Genomic DNA, 18,310 nt, shown 5'->3' with positions numbered 1-18,310 from the left:
ATCGCATATACCAGCGCATCCTGTAATTAACTCTAATTTGAAAGCATATATATTAGTAGTATTGTTGCCAAGTTGCGAACTAACGAACATTTATATTTCTCCATGCAGCATTTTTATAAATGTTGAAAACATGCCATAAATTAATATGTTTTCCATTTTGTTGTACCTTATCAACTTGTCATTCGAGTGCCTCTCATCTGTTCCAACTGCTATATAGATATGTTTTATGATATTACGTAACAAACGATAATATGTACTTGATACTTTTTAGAGTGCAAATTTTTACCTTTGCATAACTTTTTAGGCAACACAACGTAAGTAACTTAAGTAAGAATATATGTCAACAAAAATTGTAAAACTTTGTAGCTTCCTAATTTGAATAAAGATTAATACATATTAATATCAATTTGAATTACCTGTCTACTGATCTAAAACAGGATACAAAAATGCCTCTCACTGTTTGTCTGATTTTGGTATGTAGATTCTCACGAAAAAATTTTAAAAATGAATCTTGATTATAAGCCCTTTTATAACAACAACACCCAAATAAAGGACATAAGTTGGAAGCACTTAAGAGATTTTTAATTTTGTATTGTTAATTATTTACAATTTCTTTTAAAATGTACAAACCCTTAAAAACATAAAAATATGCATACACCAATATAATACTTGCACATATATAAGGTAAAAGAATCTGAACCCCAACAAATGATGCATATTATAAAATATTGCTAAAAGAATTCACAATTCACTCGGTATGAGTTACAATTTGTTCGAAAAGCTAAAAATATATATGGGTATTTATATATAAATATGTATATAGTATATATTCAAGTTTTTGTGATTTTAAGTTAAGAGAAAACTGCTTAAAAAATACAGGCCGAATATATGTACAGATATTATATGCATGCTTGTATATTAAAGAGCACTACCTGGGCTTGATTGCGCGGGTGTTTGTGTGTGTGTGTGTGTGTGTGTGTGTGTGTAGCGCGGACGATCTGCTGAGAGCGAGGAGGCTTACAAAAGAAATTCAGTACGAATTAGCTACGGCCAAAGTTTGTATGCATGTATGCTAGTGCCTAAAGCTAAACACCTAAGAATAGGTGTACATATATAAATATATATATTTATATATATATATATGTGTGTGTGTGTTTCGTGTGATAACATTGCAAGCAATGCTTATTATTGTTTTTAGTTATTGTATATGTGCGGCGTTGCATCGCATATCTCCCTTTCTTTCTCTCTCTCTCTCACTTTCTAATCAGGCAAATCAATGCTAATGAATGGCACCACGGGCTTCATAATATCATTCTTGGCGGATTTCTTGCTCTTCTTGTCGTGCTTGCTAAACTCGTGCAGCGGCTCTGTGACAGCCATGTTGCTTGTTGATGAGGATGCATCCAGCGGCACTGATTGGCCCGCATTGCTTTGAGTTTCCGCGTGATAGCTAATATTCCCATACTCTTGTAGAAATGGCATGGCCGAGAGCAGAAACTGGCTAAACGATTTACGTATGCCAAACCACCACATGTTGCCGCCCTTCGCGGTAAAGCTTAAGATAATAAGTGCAAGTATAGAGACCAGCAGTGGGGCGAAGACCACAATGTACGGAAACTTAATCTCTCCATCCAGTTTGTCGCAGATAACCACCTGCATAAGATTGTGGTTGAGAATAACGACAATGCAAGTTGATAAGATTGCAATTTACCTGAAAGCAGAGCAACGGCAGGACGGTACAAATGTTACCAACAGCTGCATTTAGTGCCGCCTTCTTCTGTTGCAACGACACTTCAGGTGTGCGCATCATAATGCCACAGAATATTATATTGTAGAGGACGCTGACCAAGCTCAGGCAAATGACAATCCACATGGGCACAAACACCACATCCCAGTTCCAGTAAACAAACTTGTCCAATTTAAGCGGTAGCGATACAAACTGCAACGCATTAACAGCCAAAAACAGCTCTAGCTCAAAGGAGCGATCATGCTTAACGGCCCACACACAGGCGCCGACACTGACAACAGAGCCGAAGATGAGCGGTATAAAGACCAGCACCCAGAGATGACGCTCCGAGGTGAGCTTGTCGCAGGCTAACAACTCAAACATCAACAATATAAGGTGCAGCGACAAGGAGATGAGCATCGCCTTGAACTGCGTGTACGAGTCGCCTTCGAGCCGATAGTGGGGATAACGGCACCAGACAATGGCGCCCACTATAGCGCCTAGTATGGCAGTGCATTTCCAAATCCACAACGGCGTAAAAATAGCCCAATATGGCCAATCTGTAATTCGTAATATATAGTTCCGTTTTGGTTTGAAAGTGTTTTCCATACCTATGTATCCATCAAGGCGCAGCGCAAATAGCGTAACGAACGTGAATAGGCTGCAGTGCACTATGAATTTACTGAAGATGTTTTGGATTGAGTACAAAGTGGACAGCTGCTAGTTTGCATTGCTTACCAGGGGTTAAAATCACGAAATAATGATTCAAGATTCATGTTCCCTTAGCCAGAATACAACGCTGGCAACTGCTAATCTGTGCTTGATATCTCCTGAGATCCAGATCCTGATGCAGACGTCCGCCACTAGTTGCACATTATTGTTGCCGACGTTGCCTTTTGCAGCTGTCTGATGCTTTCTATCTTGCTGGCGCTCCGAGGGGAGAATAACGTAGAATTCTTTGTTCAATTTTGTTAGATGTCTTTAAATGTTTTATTTACACACTGCGATACTGTTAGAAAAAGGCATACTAAGTATTTTTGTTGTTTATCTGCCTATCAGAAAGGTATCGAACAGCGACGATTAATCCCGACGACGAGCTATCGATACGATAGAGATGGGTAATAATCTGTCAATTCAAGTAGTCAAGTGTTGTCAAAACTGTGACAAAACATACGATATATTGTTTAAGTAGCTCGTACGTATGACATTTGTGCGACGTATTCGTCAAAATGTCGCTTATTCCGGCTAATAATCAGAATTAGCTCAAACGCTTTTGTATATAAAACAAATATCAATCATCTAATAACAAGCAACTATATATACAAAAATGGTTACAAGTTAGACAACTCTACTGTGCTATTTACTCAAATATCGCTCACCTCTAGTTGATGCTCATGCCTGAGAACGAAGTGGACGAAAGCGACTGCTGCGGCAATGGCTGCACCAATTGCATTCTTGACAATAAGCCCAAGCCCAGTAGACGTGCACTGCTGGCGGGCAAGCGGAATGTCATCCTTAGCTATGCCAGATTCAAGCTGCTTAGTAACGAGGCGCACAACGGAGATGCACAAGTTCGATTGCTGCACTTTGGTTACGCAGTGGATGAGAAGGAGAACGACGATAGTATACTGGACATTCCACCGGGGCATCATGTTATGTTACGCGCTGTGCTTACTGGGCATGCTGTGCCGCTGCTGCGTCCCTACTCGCCCTACTGGACAGACTTTATAGCCAAAGAGTTCAAAATTCTGGTCAAGCTGCAACCGGGCGGACACATGTCCGAATATTTGGCAGCACTGGTGCCGTTGCAAGTGTTAGAGTTTCGCGGCCCCATTGGCAACTATGTGCATGATGTGAGCGCTGCCAAATGCATATACATTATAGCACAGGGCGTGGCCATTGCGCCCACTTTGCCGCTGGTCGCGCAGGTGCTGGACAACGAGGATGACATGAGTCGCATACGGCATCTGATATGTGCACAGAATCTGCAGCACGTTTACTTTCGGGATCGCCTGCTCGAGTTCAACCAATACTGGAATTACCGCAGCTGCCTCTATCTGGCACACCAACAGTGCAGATGCGGCTCCGCTGACTGCAACGAGCTATGTGAGCATCTACAAAAAAAGCTACGCTACAAAGAGACGGCGCGCAGGGTGCGCCTGGATGTTGACCAACTGGCGTCACATGTAGTGCCCGGCAACGAGGCCGTCTCCATTGCCATTATAGCGGGCCATCCAACTTTCCAGCGGACTATGCGCGAGCAAGCAGCGAGAGCCTTCGGCTTGCCAGAGGAAAATGTATTTTTATTGTAAACTATTTGTTTGACTAACTTTATCGGATGCATTTTGTGGCACCTAGCTTGGCTAGTAGCATCCAATTTGTATCTTTCCAATGTTGACGACTTTAATCCAATTATACTCTGTTTACAAAGTAAAAGAGTATATGGGTTTCGTTCGACTGGCTGTCCGTCTGCCTGTCCGTATGAATCAAATTCTTAGATTTCCAGAGACTTATAACATGCCAAAGGCAGTTTATTACGTAGAGCTACCGATTCGTCACCAAGAGCTGACCAAATAATCAGGAGGAGTCTTCAACTCATTTAATCGGCTTTTACACTGCGAATCGAGTATTGCGCACTTTGTTGTTTTCTTATGTCAATAAACAAAACGGCAAAGCTCTGAGCTTTAAAATATTGTTATCAAAACTTAAATAAAATTCCCCCATTGTAGATATTACAAGCTAAGAAATTTAAGTAGTGGGATTACTTTAAGCAAACTTTGTAATATAACTATATGACTATATGACTTGTTCTAATTCTTAGCTGCTTGAATTAATTGGCACTAAAGTGGATCAAATTGGTTTCCCAATCCTATTCAGGCCATCATTCCATCGTAGTTTCTGGCCATGGGTACTTCAAAAACTTAAGAAGTGTATTTTGATATGAAATCTCCTGTACGCGTTCCTAACGATCTTTCAAAATAGATTAGTTAGCGTTCACATAAAAATTGTTCTACAATTTTCCACCCTATTGCACCCAACTAGCTTAAACATCTTCTCTCCTCTCTCGATAGACTGCCGAAAACTTCTACGCGCTTTCTGTTGGGTTGGGTTAGGTTATGCGGATCGCTCGACGCGGGGGGTACACCCATTAGCCCATTGACGGTGGAATGGCGTTAGGTTGGACTCCACGTGCCTTAGATTTGTGGACAGGTCCAACTTCCATGGAGTGCTCGACTTGAGCTTTTCGCACTGACTGCGGATTGCAAGCGTTGGCTCATCGATGAATGATAAGCCTCTATAATGAGAGTCAGCTGAGCAATGAGCAGCGGGCATTGCGATTGATGAGCAATGGGCAGCCTGTGCGGCAAGTTTCGAGCAGTTCGCGCTTATCGGTCTTGTGAGCGAGAGCTTTTGCTAAAAACCCCGCAGACTGTCATAGCACAGTTGGTAGTATCACAGCCGTCAGTAACGAGCGGTTGGCCGACGGATTGGGTGCATTGTGGAGCGAACAGCAACGTCATGGAACAGCAGCGCAATTCACCCCTGTATTCTAATTACGAGGATTTGCGCGCTTCGGAGCTACCCACTGGCTCCAGCGCCCATATGGTCAACATAGCGCCGGGTCAACAGCCACCGGAGCCAGAAGTTGTGCACACAAAGCGTAATCCCGTGCCGGAGTATCGCGGATTTAAGACATGTAAGCGCCAAGTAGTTTTGGCAATTGGCAAATTATTTGTCAAAAGTAAACAAGATTAGATAAGCGAACTGATTTTGGTGCAATTCACATTATATTTGATGTTGTAAATTCTTCGATATGCTAAGATAATATAGCTATAAGATTCGCTGTGTTGATAAGGATCAAGATAACACTGGAAGCTATCAATTTTTTCTTTTCATATTCCCAGAGCTACTTTTAGCTAACAATCAAACACTTAACTACGTAATTGCATTCTTGCGACCAGTTAAGCCTATACGAATACCCTATGGGCTTGGCTTCAATTTGAAGAATTGTAAGAAACAAACAGAATTATCATTTTTATTGCCTGTGTGTGCGGTTCCCAGGAAAGCCTTTCGAACTTGCGGTACGCTTCGGGGCACGGCTATAAAGCTCGTTTCTTCACATTTCATTCAATTTTCAAAAGAACAATGCTATTTATTATATTCAACAGCCCCAACAGAAATTGTTTATTGCCTTTGGGCTAGGTTCCTGAAGCTGGAGTCACACAATTTTCTTTCAAGCCTTGCTTTCTCATATGTTTTCTGAGTGTAATTGGTGTAATTAATTTTAATTAATTAATTACATTTTCTACTACATCTAGCAAATATGTATGGATAAATGCATTGCTTGGGGCCGGGCTTTGCTCAAAGAATTGCTTTATTTATTTTTAACCAAACTCTTGTTGAATTAATCATTTTTTTTTTTTTTTGTTTAAGAAATTGGCTTGGTTTAGGTTTTGACCTATAGTAAAAATTAAATTGAAATTTCCCGCTACTAATACACAAAATCGCGTTTAGGGTACCTAGAAAAGTTCAGGCCTGATTGGCAGAGTATCATCTAGTCATTGTGAGTCAGCTTCTTAACGGATTAATTGCGTGTACCAGCATCATAAAAAGCAAGAAAAAAAATGTACAAAAAAAAAGCAACTGAAATTCGCTTATCAGGAACTTAGTCATGAAGGAGTTTGCATGGCGGATGCCTTTGATTTGTGATTGCAGCGGAAAACGAGCCGCTGGGCTGCATGGAATGGATTGTCACTCTGCTCTCGTTGCTGGTCTTTATTATCACGTGCCCCATTTCGATATTTATATGCATTAAGGTCGTGGCCGAGTACGAGCGTGCCATTATCTTTCGGTTGGGACGCTTGAGCGGCGGTCCTCGTGGTCCGGGCATGTTCTTCATATTGCCCTGCATCGATCAGTATCGGAAGGTGGATCTGCGCACGGTGACATTCAATGTGCCGCAGCAGGAGATGCTAACGAAGGACTCGGTGACGGTGACCGTGGACGCGGTTGTCTACTATCGCATTTGTGATCCATTGTATGCGATCGTGCGCGTGGAGGACTACAGCACATCGACGCGGCTCCTGGCTGCCACCACGTTGCGCAACATTGTGGGCACACGTAATCTCACCGAGCTGCTCACCGAGCGCGAGACTCTTGCCCACAACATGCAGTTGACCCTGGACGATGCCACCGAACCCTGGGGCGTGATGGTTGAGCGCGTCGAAATGTAAGATATGGATTAATGCACAAGGCATACAGCTGATCAATCCTTCTGATCCCTTGCAGCAAGGATGTCTCGCTGCCCACGTCCATGCAGCGTGCAATGGCTGCCGAAGCGGAAGCCTCACGCGATGCCCGCGCCAAGGTGATTGCGGCCGAGGGTGAAAAGAAGTCAGCAACTGCCCTCAAGGAGGCCTCCGATGTGATATCCTCCAGTCCATCCGCTTTACAGGTGAGTCGCACCTTCATTGATTCGAATGCGATTGCCATACCATTTGCTTGTGTATATTACCCACAGCTTCGCTATCTGCAAACGCTGAGCAGCATTTCGGCGGAGAAGAACTCAACGATTGTGTTCCCCTTGCCCATGGAGCTCCTGACCCCGTATCTGGCTAAGTATATGCAAATGCCTCCGCCGCAGCTGCCATCAGATCTGTTGAAGGAACAACAAGCCTCGTATCCTCAAACAATCCTCTAAGCTATCTACACAATTGTATGCAGCTATATTATTTGTATTGTATATGTCTGCATGCAGCTCAAATATGTCTATATATGAATACACAATTATACATATATTGCCCAGTAACACAATTAGTAATAGATTATCTATTTGCCCAGCTGTGGCTTTCGCTGGTTTTTTCCATGAGTTTTATGTCAAAGCCAGCATTCGGGTATTTCAACATTTATTCGAATGCATATAATTATATTTAACTAGTAAGAGTTCTACAGTTGAGAGTGCCCGACTAGGAGATACCCTGAACGTAGCGATGCTCTCGTCATTTTCTGGGCATAAATGTGTGTGTGAATACGAAAGTCTACCTTCAAAACTGTTTTATTTCCCTTGGAGGGAATGGATGGAGGTATTCACAAAATTTTGGAATTGTGTATAGTTTACGAGAGTCTATATGCCAATGTTGGGACCACACGCTCTTAAAACCTATCTCGATGTCGATTTTTATCGATTCCCCGAAAACAGAACAAGTTTTAGTGCTCGCTTCTCGTATAGTAAACACTGATCAAGTCTTTTTTATACCCTGAACCCATTAAAAATGGGTATAAGGGTATATTGTATTTGTGCAAAATCCAAATGTATGTAACAGGAAGAAGGAAGCATCTCCGACCCCATAAAGTATATATATTCTTGATCAGCACCCACAGCCCAGTCGATCGAGCCATGTCCGTCTGTCTGTCCGTCGGTCTGTCCGTATGTATGAACGCAAGGATCTCAGAACCTATAATAGCTAGAGACTTGAAATTTTAGATGTACGTGCTCCCAGTGCCTGCGCAGATCGAGTTTGTTTCTGATAATCGATTACTTAATCCGTTTCCAAGCAATCGATAAAAATCGATATTGAAATCCTGTTTTAGAGCAAATCCCTCAGGTTTTTAGAGCTAGAGTCACCAAACTTCGCATGTATATCCTAGAATACTTAGTATATATATATATTTCAAGCATCTTTAATTTTATATCTATAAGTAAACCCATTTGAATTGTCCAGCAGCTTAAGCCACAATTTAATGCAATGGACTTTTTGAGAGTATACAAATATTCTTTAGCACAATAAAATCTACTGTTGAAATTTTCATCAAGGTTGGTTGAGAAACACAGAAGTTATTAGAGAAAATGTGTGGCAGTCCACGTGTCCGCGGCAGCTAGCGCAAATTGCAATAATTTCTGTATACATAAATGCTATCAACAGCATTGCAATTTCGATTGTATTGTTTTTAATGCTGTGTGTATGTGCTGCTATCTTAATCGGTTTTTTTCAGGAGTGATCAGTTGATGGGTTGGGCCACTTTCGGGGTCGTAACAAAACTTGACAGAAATCGGTTGGTTGCAGCTTTTTGTTTTTTTTTTTTTTCTATCGACTTCAATTTCAATGTTATTTAAAATAAGATTCACCAATAGAGAAGGCGGAGAGACGAAAGTTATTCCAAACGCTATTAATCGCAGGTAAAACTTAATGTTTATTTATGGACAACTATTTGAGAGAAATTCCACTCGCAAGTGTGAAAAAATGGCGGAAAACAGTTTCCAGAAACTTTTTTATTTACCTTCCTATCGGCTTCAAACTGATTTCCAAAGGCTTTTGTGAGAAGTTGATAAGTGTTTCACATTCTTCGCAAAATCCAATACTCTTGAATGGAGCATGCAAAGGTCAAAGGTTGTATGAGCAAAAGAGACTAACGAGACTTAAATGTGCGGATTGCAAGTTCTGTTTCTCAATTCGATGGACTTGACTCCTTTTACAAATATCTAGACGTGGAAATTGTAGATAGTAATTGTGCCAATCGGCGATTAAAATAGTTCACGGCTTAAGCCTCGGCAATAAGCCAAACCGTCCTTGGCTCGTCATATTATACCCTGCAATGGAGAGATATGGGTATATGGAGTATGAGATATACAGTATGAGTAAGATGAGTATATATATGTAGATAGATAGATAAGGTTTTTCTTGGGCCAAGTCCGACATCGTTTACTTTGGAAAACCTCAAAGATTCTACTAATTGTTCGAATTAAAGGCATTTCTAGTTGAAGTGCGCTCTTTTCGACATTCTCAAATAATATAGAAATTGCTGATAAAAACACAATCTGGCAAATAACATTAATCAGTCCTTGGCTATCTGCAAATAGTTCGGGCATATACAAAACAAAATGTGGCAAGTGCTTGAATAATAAAACGTTGAAAGTGAAAACAACAAACGGAGCAGGCAATCATATTTTATATTAATAATAACTACCTTGTTTACGGGGATAACATATCTAATTCTTATACCCTGTAACCGCTGAAAATGGGTAGAAAGGGTATTATGTTTTTGTGCAAATCAATGTTACCGACAGATGGAAGCATCTTCGATCCCAGAAAGTATATATGTTCTGGATCACGACGAACTGACGATTCGATGTAGCCCAGAGATAGAGGTATATGCAGCTTATCATATATGGAACGATAAGAGCTAGATATATAGATATAGCCTATTTCACTTATAGATATTATAGATGTTGTAAAAATAGATATTGTAAAAATATGGTTTTTGAAGATAAGCTCTCGATGTATACATACTTTTGTACGCCATATTTAAGCTTTGAAAACTTCATGAAGATCGGACCATAAACACCGAAGTTAATCAAGGTTGCATTTCCCATGCAGGGTGTGGGGCAAAGGGAAGAAGAAGAAGAAGAGTAAGCATAGCATGCATATAAAGTGCGCAGCTTGTGTTTATTCGTTCTTGTTCTTGAGCTTAACGCTGGATGGAGGGTATGTTCTAGCCGGTCACAGCCCACTAGAGCCCACCCACCTGCCTGTTATCGACGCTCCTGCAGCCAGGTGTTACAACGGTTTCCCAACAACTTTGGAAACAATAATCAAATCACAAATGCATATAATTCGATTAGGCGGCAACCTCTCGCGTGCGGGTCAGCACATGCACGGGTTACCGTATATATAAATGCGGCGCCACATGGGGCAGGTCGAGCATTTGCAGCATGTTGCCGTGGTGGACGTGTCTGGCACTAGTTGCCAGCCAAGGGTTTGCTTTGGCAGTGAACAACGCTGGGGCTTGGCCTGGGAACTGTGTGAGTTCTCGTTTGATTGAGCGACATCGCCTGAACGAACAGCTTTATGGCAACTGCCATGAGAGACGCTTCAAGCGCCGTGTGGATGCCACGTTCCGTGGCAATCCGAAGCCACGCGCCGAACTTTTGGCCAGCAAATTTCTAACGTCGCACAATTTCGATCAGACTAACTCACTGGTAACGCTGGTCAACAAAATAGCCAAGGAGTATTTGGCCAAATGCCCGCCGGTCATCTACTACGACAGCCTGGTGGCCAAATCAAAGGGCCAACTGTTGGAGACACTCCTTAAGGCGAGTACTGAGCTGGCAAGTGGAAGCTCTAGAGTCTTATATTTTTATTTTTGTTTCATACCATACCAGACCATGCCGGTTACATTTTATCATGGCGAGATCAATGAACGCTACGAACCACAGAATCCCAACTTCACCAGGCATATTGATAACAACTGCAAGAGCTATATACTATTCCTGTCCGAACCATTAATGGCACGCAAGATTTTGGGTCCCCAAACGGAGAGTCGCGTCGTCTTGGTCTCCAGCTCATCACAGTGGAAGCTGCGCGATTTCCTGAGCTCCGACCTGTCGTCGAATATTGTCAATCTGTTGGTCATTGGTGAATCTTTAATGGAAATTTCAGAGCGCGTGAGTACGACTAGGCTTAAATACAGGGTGTTCTTTCGTTGTTCACGGAAATAACAGAAATTATTCAGTAGCTTAAACTATGAAACTAACCGAGCAAAAGCTGGCTAATGAATTAAGAGACAATCCTTTTATAGTTTGGATTTGATTTCTAAAGATTACATTTAAGTTTCTATAAGTATTTACTTAAATACTATAAAAGGGAATTCTCAGAAAATCAAAAGTTAGTTTAATATGATTATTTTTTTCTTTTTCTTCTAAATCCATTTGAATCGACAAGGCAGGGTTTTGGGATATTCCACTCCAACCTTTTTAAAAACTCAAACTCAAACTCACTTTCACACAATTCGCAAAATTCACCCTTTCTTGGTGAAAAGCGACGATTGGGTGAATCGAGTTTCTCAACTGGCTTCACTTCCACACTTTTCGTAAAATCCGCCCCGTCTGAGTAGAATGTGACTTGGTTAAAGATAAACGATAGGCTTTCAATTAATTGTTACTTTAGACATATAATTATTTTATATAAAAAATGTGATTCATAAATCATAAATATGCGAATATATAAATCGAAGAAATGCTTTTACAGGAGCGGCCCTTTGTGCTATACACGCATAAACTGTATGCGGATGGCCTGGGCTCGAATACTGGAATAGTATTGACCAGCTGGATCCGAGGCGCTCTGTCGCGACCGCACATCGATCTGTTTCCGGCAAAATTTCAGAATGGTTTTGCCGGACACCGTTTTCAGGTATCGGCCGCCAATCAGCCGCCGTACATCTTTCGCATCAAGTCGCTGGACTCCTCGGGCATGGGCACATTGCGTTGGGATGGCATTGAGATGCGTCTGTTGAATATAATAGCCAAGCGTTTGAATTTCACCGTGGAGATTACAGAGACGCCCAATCTAGTGAATTCGCGCAGCATCGTGGAGAACATACAATTTCAGATCGCAGAGGGCAGTGTTGATATTGGCATGTCGGGCATTTACATAACCGAGGATCGAATGCGTGCCACGGACATGTCGGTGGGGCATTCGCGGGACTGTGCGGCATTCATAACTCTGGCATCCAAGGCCTTGCCCAAGTATCGTGCCATAATGGGCCCCTTTCAGTGGCCCGTGTGGGTGGCACTGATCTGCGTTTATCTCGGTGGCATATTTCCGATTGTATTTACAGATCGCCTGACACTGAGGCACCTGATGGGTAACTGGGGCGAAATTGAGAATATGTTCTGGTACGTTTTTGGCATGTTCACGAATGCCTTCACATTTACCGGCAAATATTCATGGGGCAATACGGAGAAGACCTCAACGCGTCTGCTGATCGGCTCCTATTGGCTCTTCACCATCATTATAACATCCTGTTACACTGGATCCATTATAGCATTTGTCACATTGCCAGCCTTTCCGGACACCGTTGACTCCGTATTGGACTTGCTTGGCCTCTTCTTTCGTGTATGCACGCTGGGTACGTATCCATCTGGCTGGCGTTCCTTTGGTCCTTTCGCAACTGTAATGTCGTCTAACCAAATCTTAGATAATGGCGGCTGGGAGAATTGGTTTCAGAACTCCACACACGAGCCCACGTCGAAGCTGTACAAGAAAATGGAGTTTGTTGGCTCCCTGGAGGAAGGCATTGGCAATGTCACGCAGAGTTTTTTCTGGAATTATGCTTTTCTCGGTTCAAGGTCGCGTCTGGAATACCTCGTCCAATCCAACTATTCGAATGAGTAAGCGGACTCCACATACTCTTTGCATACACTAAACCCGTGGAGATTGCGTAGGATAGATGGATGGAATTCGTTAAAATGTATTTTAATGCAGGAGTCTTTTTCGGTCCCATATATATACTTAATCAGCATCAGGCTAATCTAGCTGATCTAGCCATGCCTGCCAATCGATCTCCAAGGCAATAAGAGGTAGAGTTGAAAAACTTGGGGTGTAGGACATCTATTTGCTTTTTTGGCGATCGAGTCTTGGACTTTGGTATTTATGCCATATTTATGACCAGAACATATCATAAAGATCGGGCTATACACACCGAACTTACGCACGTATTTCCCATAGTATGAGGCTCCGAGAAGAACCAAGTGACAGTCTATAGCTATCTTAATTTTTATAGTTTTCTTTAAGACAGAGCCGAAGTTGAGTCCGATTTCAGTCCGATTTCAATGAGTAACACTTCGTGGCAAATAGAAACAAAAATGCCAATCAAATGTAAATCACATTGCTTAGCCTGGACTGACTGAGGAGGAACATAAACTATGCATGAATTATAATTTCTCCACTTTTCGCGGCCAACCAGGAATCTATCCCGGCGTTCGGCATTGCATCTGAGCGAGGAGTGCTTTGCACTCTTTCAAATTGGCTTCCTCTTTCCGCTCAATTCTGTGTATAAACGCAAGATTGACTCGATGATTATGACTGCACAGGAGAGCGGACTGATGATCAAGCTGGGCCACGAGGTCAGCTGGGACATGCAGCGTTCGTCGACGGGCCGCCTGCTGCAGGCCAGCGCCAGCTCAGCGCTGCGTGAAATCATACAGGAGGAGCGCCAGTTGACCACCGCCGACACGGAGGGCATGTTTCTGCTCATGGGCATTGGCTATTTTATGGGCGCCGTTGCGCTTGTCTCTGAGATTGTTGGCGGCATCACAAACAAGTGCCGTCAAATTATAAATCGTACGCGCAAGTCCGCATCCAGCACCTGGTCATCCAGGCACAATTCGGCCGTGCTGCGCACCTCAGCCGAACAGCAGGTGCACGATGCACGCAAGGCGGCGCGTCGTCATGCTGCTGAGGATGCGAATCAGCGCATGGGATTCGGCGTGCGGGAGCTAAATCTGACACGTACCACGCTGCGCGAGCTGTACAGCTCGAATCGGCCGGAGGCCCAGACGCAACTGGAGTCCCACTCGCGTCCAGCAGAATTGCAGCCTGTTGTTTGGAATACATTGGATGAAGTGCCCAAAGAAGTCTATGAATCTTTGGACGGCCTGGATGAGTTTATAGCCCGGCTAGAGTTGGCCGATGAGCACAGCAACGAGTCTAACGAGGATGACGTGGCCGATGTTGTCTTTGGCAGCGAAATCGATGCACAGCAAGATGATAATCACATCAATTAAGCAAGTTCTCTAAATTATCAACTCACATATTCTCAGCATTTGTAGCATGTCCAGGATAATTTGAATTATGATCCACAACAAAATAAATAAATAATCTCAGCTGTCAATAATAAAAAAATTGCTGCAATCTTTTGTTTTAATCGTTTTTAATTACTTTTGTATAACTTCTATCGTACTTCTGTAGTTCCCATAAATACTATTCTCGATTTATATATTTCAATAACAACAAATAAAAAGGCACGTTTTATAATTTGAATGAGATTTGTTTTCACATATGTTTATTTTCGATCAGTTTGCTGGCTTACACCCTAAGAATATGCTCTTGCTTCGTATTTGATTCATCAAACGAAACTTTATAAATTACAATCTCTCTCAACTATGACAGGGAGAGAGCGCGAGAGAGACAGACACAGGGAATAACAATAATACTCAAGTAAGACTTTATATTAAAAAAAAAAAAAGAGCAGTGAGCTTAAAATTAAAGCTAAGCTTAATGAATGTACAAATTACAGAATGTTTTTTAATAGAGCTCTATCAAAGAATGCATGCATGCGAATGTGTTAGAGACATAGAAACAGAAATAGAGATAGAGTGAGAGAGAGAGAGAGAGAGAGAGAGAGAGAGAGAGAGAGAGAGTGGGCCCACGGCACATTTAGACGCCTCTATTTGGCAAGTCCTTCACTTTGTAGATGCGCACCAGCCAGTGCTCGGTTGTATATGCCTCCTCAAGCACATCGAGCTCAAAGTCCTTGTTGCCAATTTCGGCGGCACGCACGCGATCATAGCCCTGCGCTTTGCCGCCCTCCGTATACATTTGCCCAAATCGATAATAGCACATCTTGTACATGAGGCAATTGAGCAGTGTGGGGGAACCCTCTTTGTCTACACGAAACTCTCCATTTGCCGCATAGTAGTCCTTCTCTTTGATGTGCGCACCGCGATCGGTGCTGCCGCCGATGCGCACCATCCACAGGAACTTGTTAATATCGTCTGACGAGTAACCCGTCAAACCACCAAAAATGACTAGTACATAGTCAACGTCCAGTTCACGCATTATTTCATATGCCTTCTCCTCAGACGAGGCCATTGCCTGGCCCACACGTGAAATATGCGTATTGTTCCAGGTATTGTTGTCGACAAGTATCGTGCGATTGGCCATGGCTGTTATTTGATAGCCGTAATCCCACCAGGACATAATGCGCGCGTTCTGAAAACAGAAAGCAATTTGAATTCATTTGAACATTCTTTGAATATCCAGTAATTGATATGCAGATGCACATTTTCAGCAACATTTTGTTAGTACTCATTATGTTTCATACTCTTCCTATCAAGAATATACAAATTGTATTCATCACCAGTGCGAAATAGAGACACAGCGATATACCCCTCTCTCTTTCTCTTTTGTCCACTCACCTCAGGCGTATTCATTTGCAGCCAGTAATAGGCCTCGCGAAAGTCATCGAAGATGATGCGGCCACCATCGTGGGAGCGGGCGCTGAGCACAATGCTCGGCGAGGAGTAGGCCTCAGAAGTGACCCAGGTACAGTGAAGCGTATAAACGATAAGCATCAGTGTTATGATGGCTACAAAGCCAATGGCCACCTCACTTTTGACCCCACCACTTTGCTGTTCCAGTTTCTTGTGCTGCCGTTTGCTCTCCGTTGCGGGCTTGGAGGTGCCCGTGTCTACACACTTGATATACTTGGCCAACAGATGCGAAATGGCAATGCCAGAAAGAACACACATCACTGGCGCCAGGACAAGCATTAGACGCACCATGACGCCAGCAAAGTAAATGCTTGTCACGCCATACAATATGATGAATATGTTGGCATCTGTCAGGCGCGAGAAACAGAAGTAGAGGCCGGCGGGAAACAGAAAAACGAGAATCTGAAATGGCAAGCATACAAAAATTAGGGAATGCTTTAAAATTCAAAACATTTTAAATCGACTTGGTTCAGCGATCAAAGTGCTTGTAATCAATGCTTGCTTTAAGTCGCAAGTCATTCACATCGTATTTGGCGTCATCATCAAATCAGATGCCTGTACATTTTTGATAAAACTGCTTACCTGTAGATCAAAGTAGAATGATGACCAAGATGTGGGCTGATGCTCCGACACAGAGGCAATGATTGGAATGTGATTCTTGGCATAAGATGGATCCAGCAGCGAGTAGAAGCGACCCGTCCAAGGGGATACCTTGCCAGTTAGTGTTAGCAGCGTTCCCACAATCAACACCAGGCTAATTACACTCGACACCAGCGTCTTGAAGAGCAGGTCGAAGTGGTCCTTTGGCATACGCGAGCGCAGATAATCTACAAAGGCGTGTATCTGGCAGAGACCAAAAACTCCCAGTGCCTGTAAAACAAAAAGGAGAGATGAGCCATTAATATAGACATTTTAAATAATTAATAAATAATTCACAAAATATGGCGCATCAGTATTTTTTTATAGTACTCATTATGTTTCATACTCTTCCTATCAAGAATTACAAAAGTAATCATCATTTGGCAACACAAATTATAATAAACAACAAATGTTTGTGACATACCAGCATGTGCTCGGAGCTCTGGATGGGCTGGAAGCCCACAAACGATATCTGCATGGAGAGAATGGTGCCAACGCAATATAGAGTGCTATATGCTATATAAATACGGTGCGAAAAGCGACCAGTAAACATCAGCGCCAGCACGTGCAGCGGTATCAGATTGATGAGAAACACATAACCTCCCCACGAGGACACCATGTAGAAATAGGCAAGCGCCGACATTGCCGACCAGAATATGGTGCCCGTTTTGACAGCCTTGATCCATAGATAGTAGGTAAAGAGCATGCAAAATATGGCGATGCCTTCATTGTCATAGGAACCAGCCACCGAGCGTGATATATATCCCGGCACTATTGATATCAGCGCTGCAGCTACCAAGCCGGCGCCAGTGCTCTGCAAATGACATCAATATTTTATGTCAGACTCACGTGCACGTGTTCGTATTTAACCTAAATGTCACTCACGTGTATTTCCTTGGTCAACGCATATGTGACGAGCGTGGTCAGCGAGGAGAAGAATGGTGCTAGAAACACGCACACATTACGTATATCGATGGTTATGTTCAGCATCCACATTAGCCTGTACAGGGCCGCCGATGTAACCATCAATCCTGGGTAGATGGTGCCGCCGATGATGCGGCCAAGTGGATACCAGGCGCGATCATCAAACCAATTGTGGAATTTGTAAAAGCCCTGCTCGGCCAAGAACCGCGTGGTGCGGTAGTTAAAATAGGGATCGAACTCATGGATCACACTTTCAAAACGCAGCACAGAAAACAAACGTGTAGCGAACGCTGCAAGACGCAGAAAAGTAAAGACATTAAGTTGGTTGCACACAATTGTTATCGTACGTACAAAACTTCGCTCCGATATTTCGATTACAAATTTCTTCTTCTAGGCCGTGTTCACCAGCTCGAACTGAGTTTTTATCGATATTTGTGAATTCACGCCCACACACACATACATGTACATCTACTAATATATTTACTGATGTCTCCACCCCCGCAAATTGAATTTATACATATTGGCGTGCAACCCACGCAAAATACTCACATAAAACGGCGGCTAAAATAAGTATCGCTAGCTTAACAAGATGCTCTTGTTTTTCCCAGGTTAGGAGACCCCGTGCTTTCGTCGCTCCTCCGCTGCTTCCATTGCTAGTATCCACGGTCATGGCCGGTGTATTGGTTTCTGTCACGGCTTTCTGATGCTACCAAGAAATGCCGGTGCGGCTATTGCTCGATGCTGATTACTGGGTTGTCTGGGTAAAACTACATGCAATTCCACACACGGGTTTGCACATTAACCACACAACAATTCTGCACATTACCTGCGCTATTTTTGCTGCGCAGAACGAGTTTAAAAACAAACAAAATGTATTAAACTAAATGCGGCGAAGCTTCGTGGCAGCCTAATGAAAATTCGCTAGACGCCCGAGATTTGCGCAATGTTATCGATGAGTCGATGAGCGTATG

The 18,310-nt window shown here is 42.9% G+C and overlaps 5 protein-coding genes and 2 non-coding genes across 7 annotated transcripts; 3 read left to right on the top strand and 4 right to left on the bottom strand.

The window, feature by feature from the left end:
* Window positions 1-607: 607 nt before the first annotated feature.
* On the bottom strand, window positions 608-2,768 carry LOC115765235 (transmembrane protein 185B). The gene is made up of 4 exons (XM_030708692.1): window positions 2,465-2,768; window positions 2,338-2,408; window positions 1,712-2,286; window positions 608-1,653 (listed from the first exon to the last, which is right to left on the bottom strand). Exons 1-4 carry the CDS (start codon window positions 2,500-2,502, stop codon window positions 1,261-1,263), a joined length of 1,077 nt encoding a protein of 358 aa, XP_030564552.1. The 5' UTR covers window positions 2,503-2,768; the 3' UTR covers window positions 608-1,260.
* Window positions 2,769-2,935: 167 nt separating this feature from the next.
* Window positions 2,936-4,588, top strand: LOC115765236 (NADH-cytochrome b5 reductase-like). Its single transcript, XM_030708693.1, has 2 exons — window positions 2,936-3,056; window positions 3,112-4,588. The coding sequence occupies exons 1-2, from the start codon at window positions 3,054-3,056 to the stop codon at window positions 4,036-4,038; spliced, it is 930 nt and encodes a 309-aa protein (XP_030564553.1). The 5' UTR covers window positions 2,936-3,053; the 3' UTR covers window positions 4,039-4,588.
* Window positions 4,589-5,181: 593 nt separating this feature from the next.
* On the top strand, window positions 5,182-7,537 carry LOC115765287 (band 7 protein AGAP004871). Its single transcript, XM_030708777.1, has 4 exons — window positions 5,182-5,423; window positions 6,443-6,956; window positions 7,016-7,181; window positions 7,248-7,537. The coding sequence occupies exons 1-4, from the start codon at window positions 5,246-5,248 to the stop codon at window positions 7,425-7,427; spliced, it is 1,038 nt and encodes a 345-aa protein (XP_030564637.1). The 5' UTR covers window positions 5,182-5,245; the 3' UTR covers window positions 7,428-7,537.
* A 2,899-nt stretch (window positions 7,538-10,436) lies between these two features.
* On the top strand, window positions 10,437-14,349 carry LOC115765432 (ionotropic receptor 21a). Its single transcript, XM_030708978.1, has 5 exons — window positions 10,437-10,817; window positions 10,887-11,168; window positions 11,752-12,631; window positions 12,701-12,893; window positions 13,469-14,349. Exons 1-5 carry the CDS (start codon window positions 10,437-10,439, stop codon window positions 14,286-14,288), a joined length of 2,556 nt encoding a protein of 851 aa, XP_030564838.1. The 3' UTR covers window positions 14,289-14,349.
* Window positions 14,350-14,530: 181 nt separating this feature from the next.
* Window positions 14,531-18,249, bottom strand: LOC115765282 (dolichyl-diphosphooligosaccharide--protein glycosyltransferase subunit STT3A). The gene is made up of 6 exons (XM_030708772.1): window positions 17,889-18,249; window positions 17,301-17,629; window positions 16,840-17,229; window positions 16,359-16,646; window positions 15,702-16,178; window positions 14,531-15,495 (listed from the first exon to the last, which is right to left on the bottom strand). The coding sequence occupies exons 1-6, from the start codon at window positions 18,007-18,009 to the stop codon at window positions 14,941-14,943; spliced, it is 2,160 nt and encodes a 719-aa protein (XP_030564632.1). The 5' UTR covers window positions 18,010-18,249; the 3' UTR covers window positions 14,531-14,940.
* Window positions 15,564-15,650, bottom strand: LOC115765443. Its single transcript, XR_004018118.1, has one exon. It is a non-coding gene; the product is annotated as a small nucleolar RNA Me28S-U3344 (small nucleolar RNA).
* LOC115765442 lies at window positions 16,718-16,802 on the bottom strand. The gene has a single exon (XR_004018117.1). It is a non-coding gene; the product is annotated as a small nucleolar RNA Me28S-U3344 (small nucleolar RNA).
* Window positions 18,250-18,310: the final 61 nt, after the last annotated feature.

The sequence above is a fragment of the Drosophila novamexicana genome, unplaced genomic scaffold, assembly GCF_003285875.2.
Source record: "Drosophila novamexicana strain 15010-1031.04,08,12 unplaced genomic scaffold, DnovRS2.1 tig00000960-arrow-arrow-pilon, whole genome shotgun sequence".
Lineage (NCBI taxonomy): Eukaryota > Metazoa > Arthropoda > Insecta > Diptera > Drosophilidae > Drosophila > Drosophila novamexicana.
This window is presented reverse-complemented; position numbering and strand designations above follow the sequence as displayed.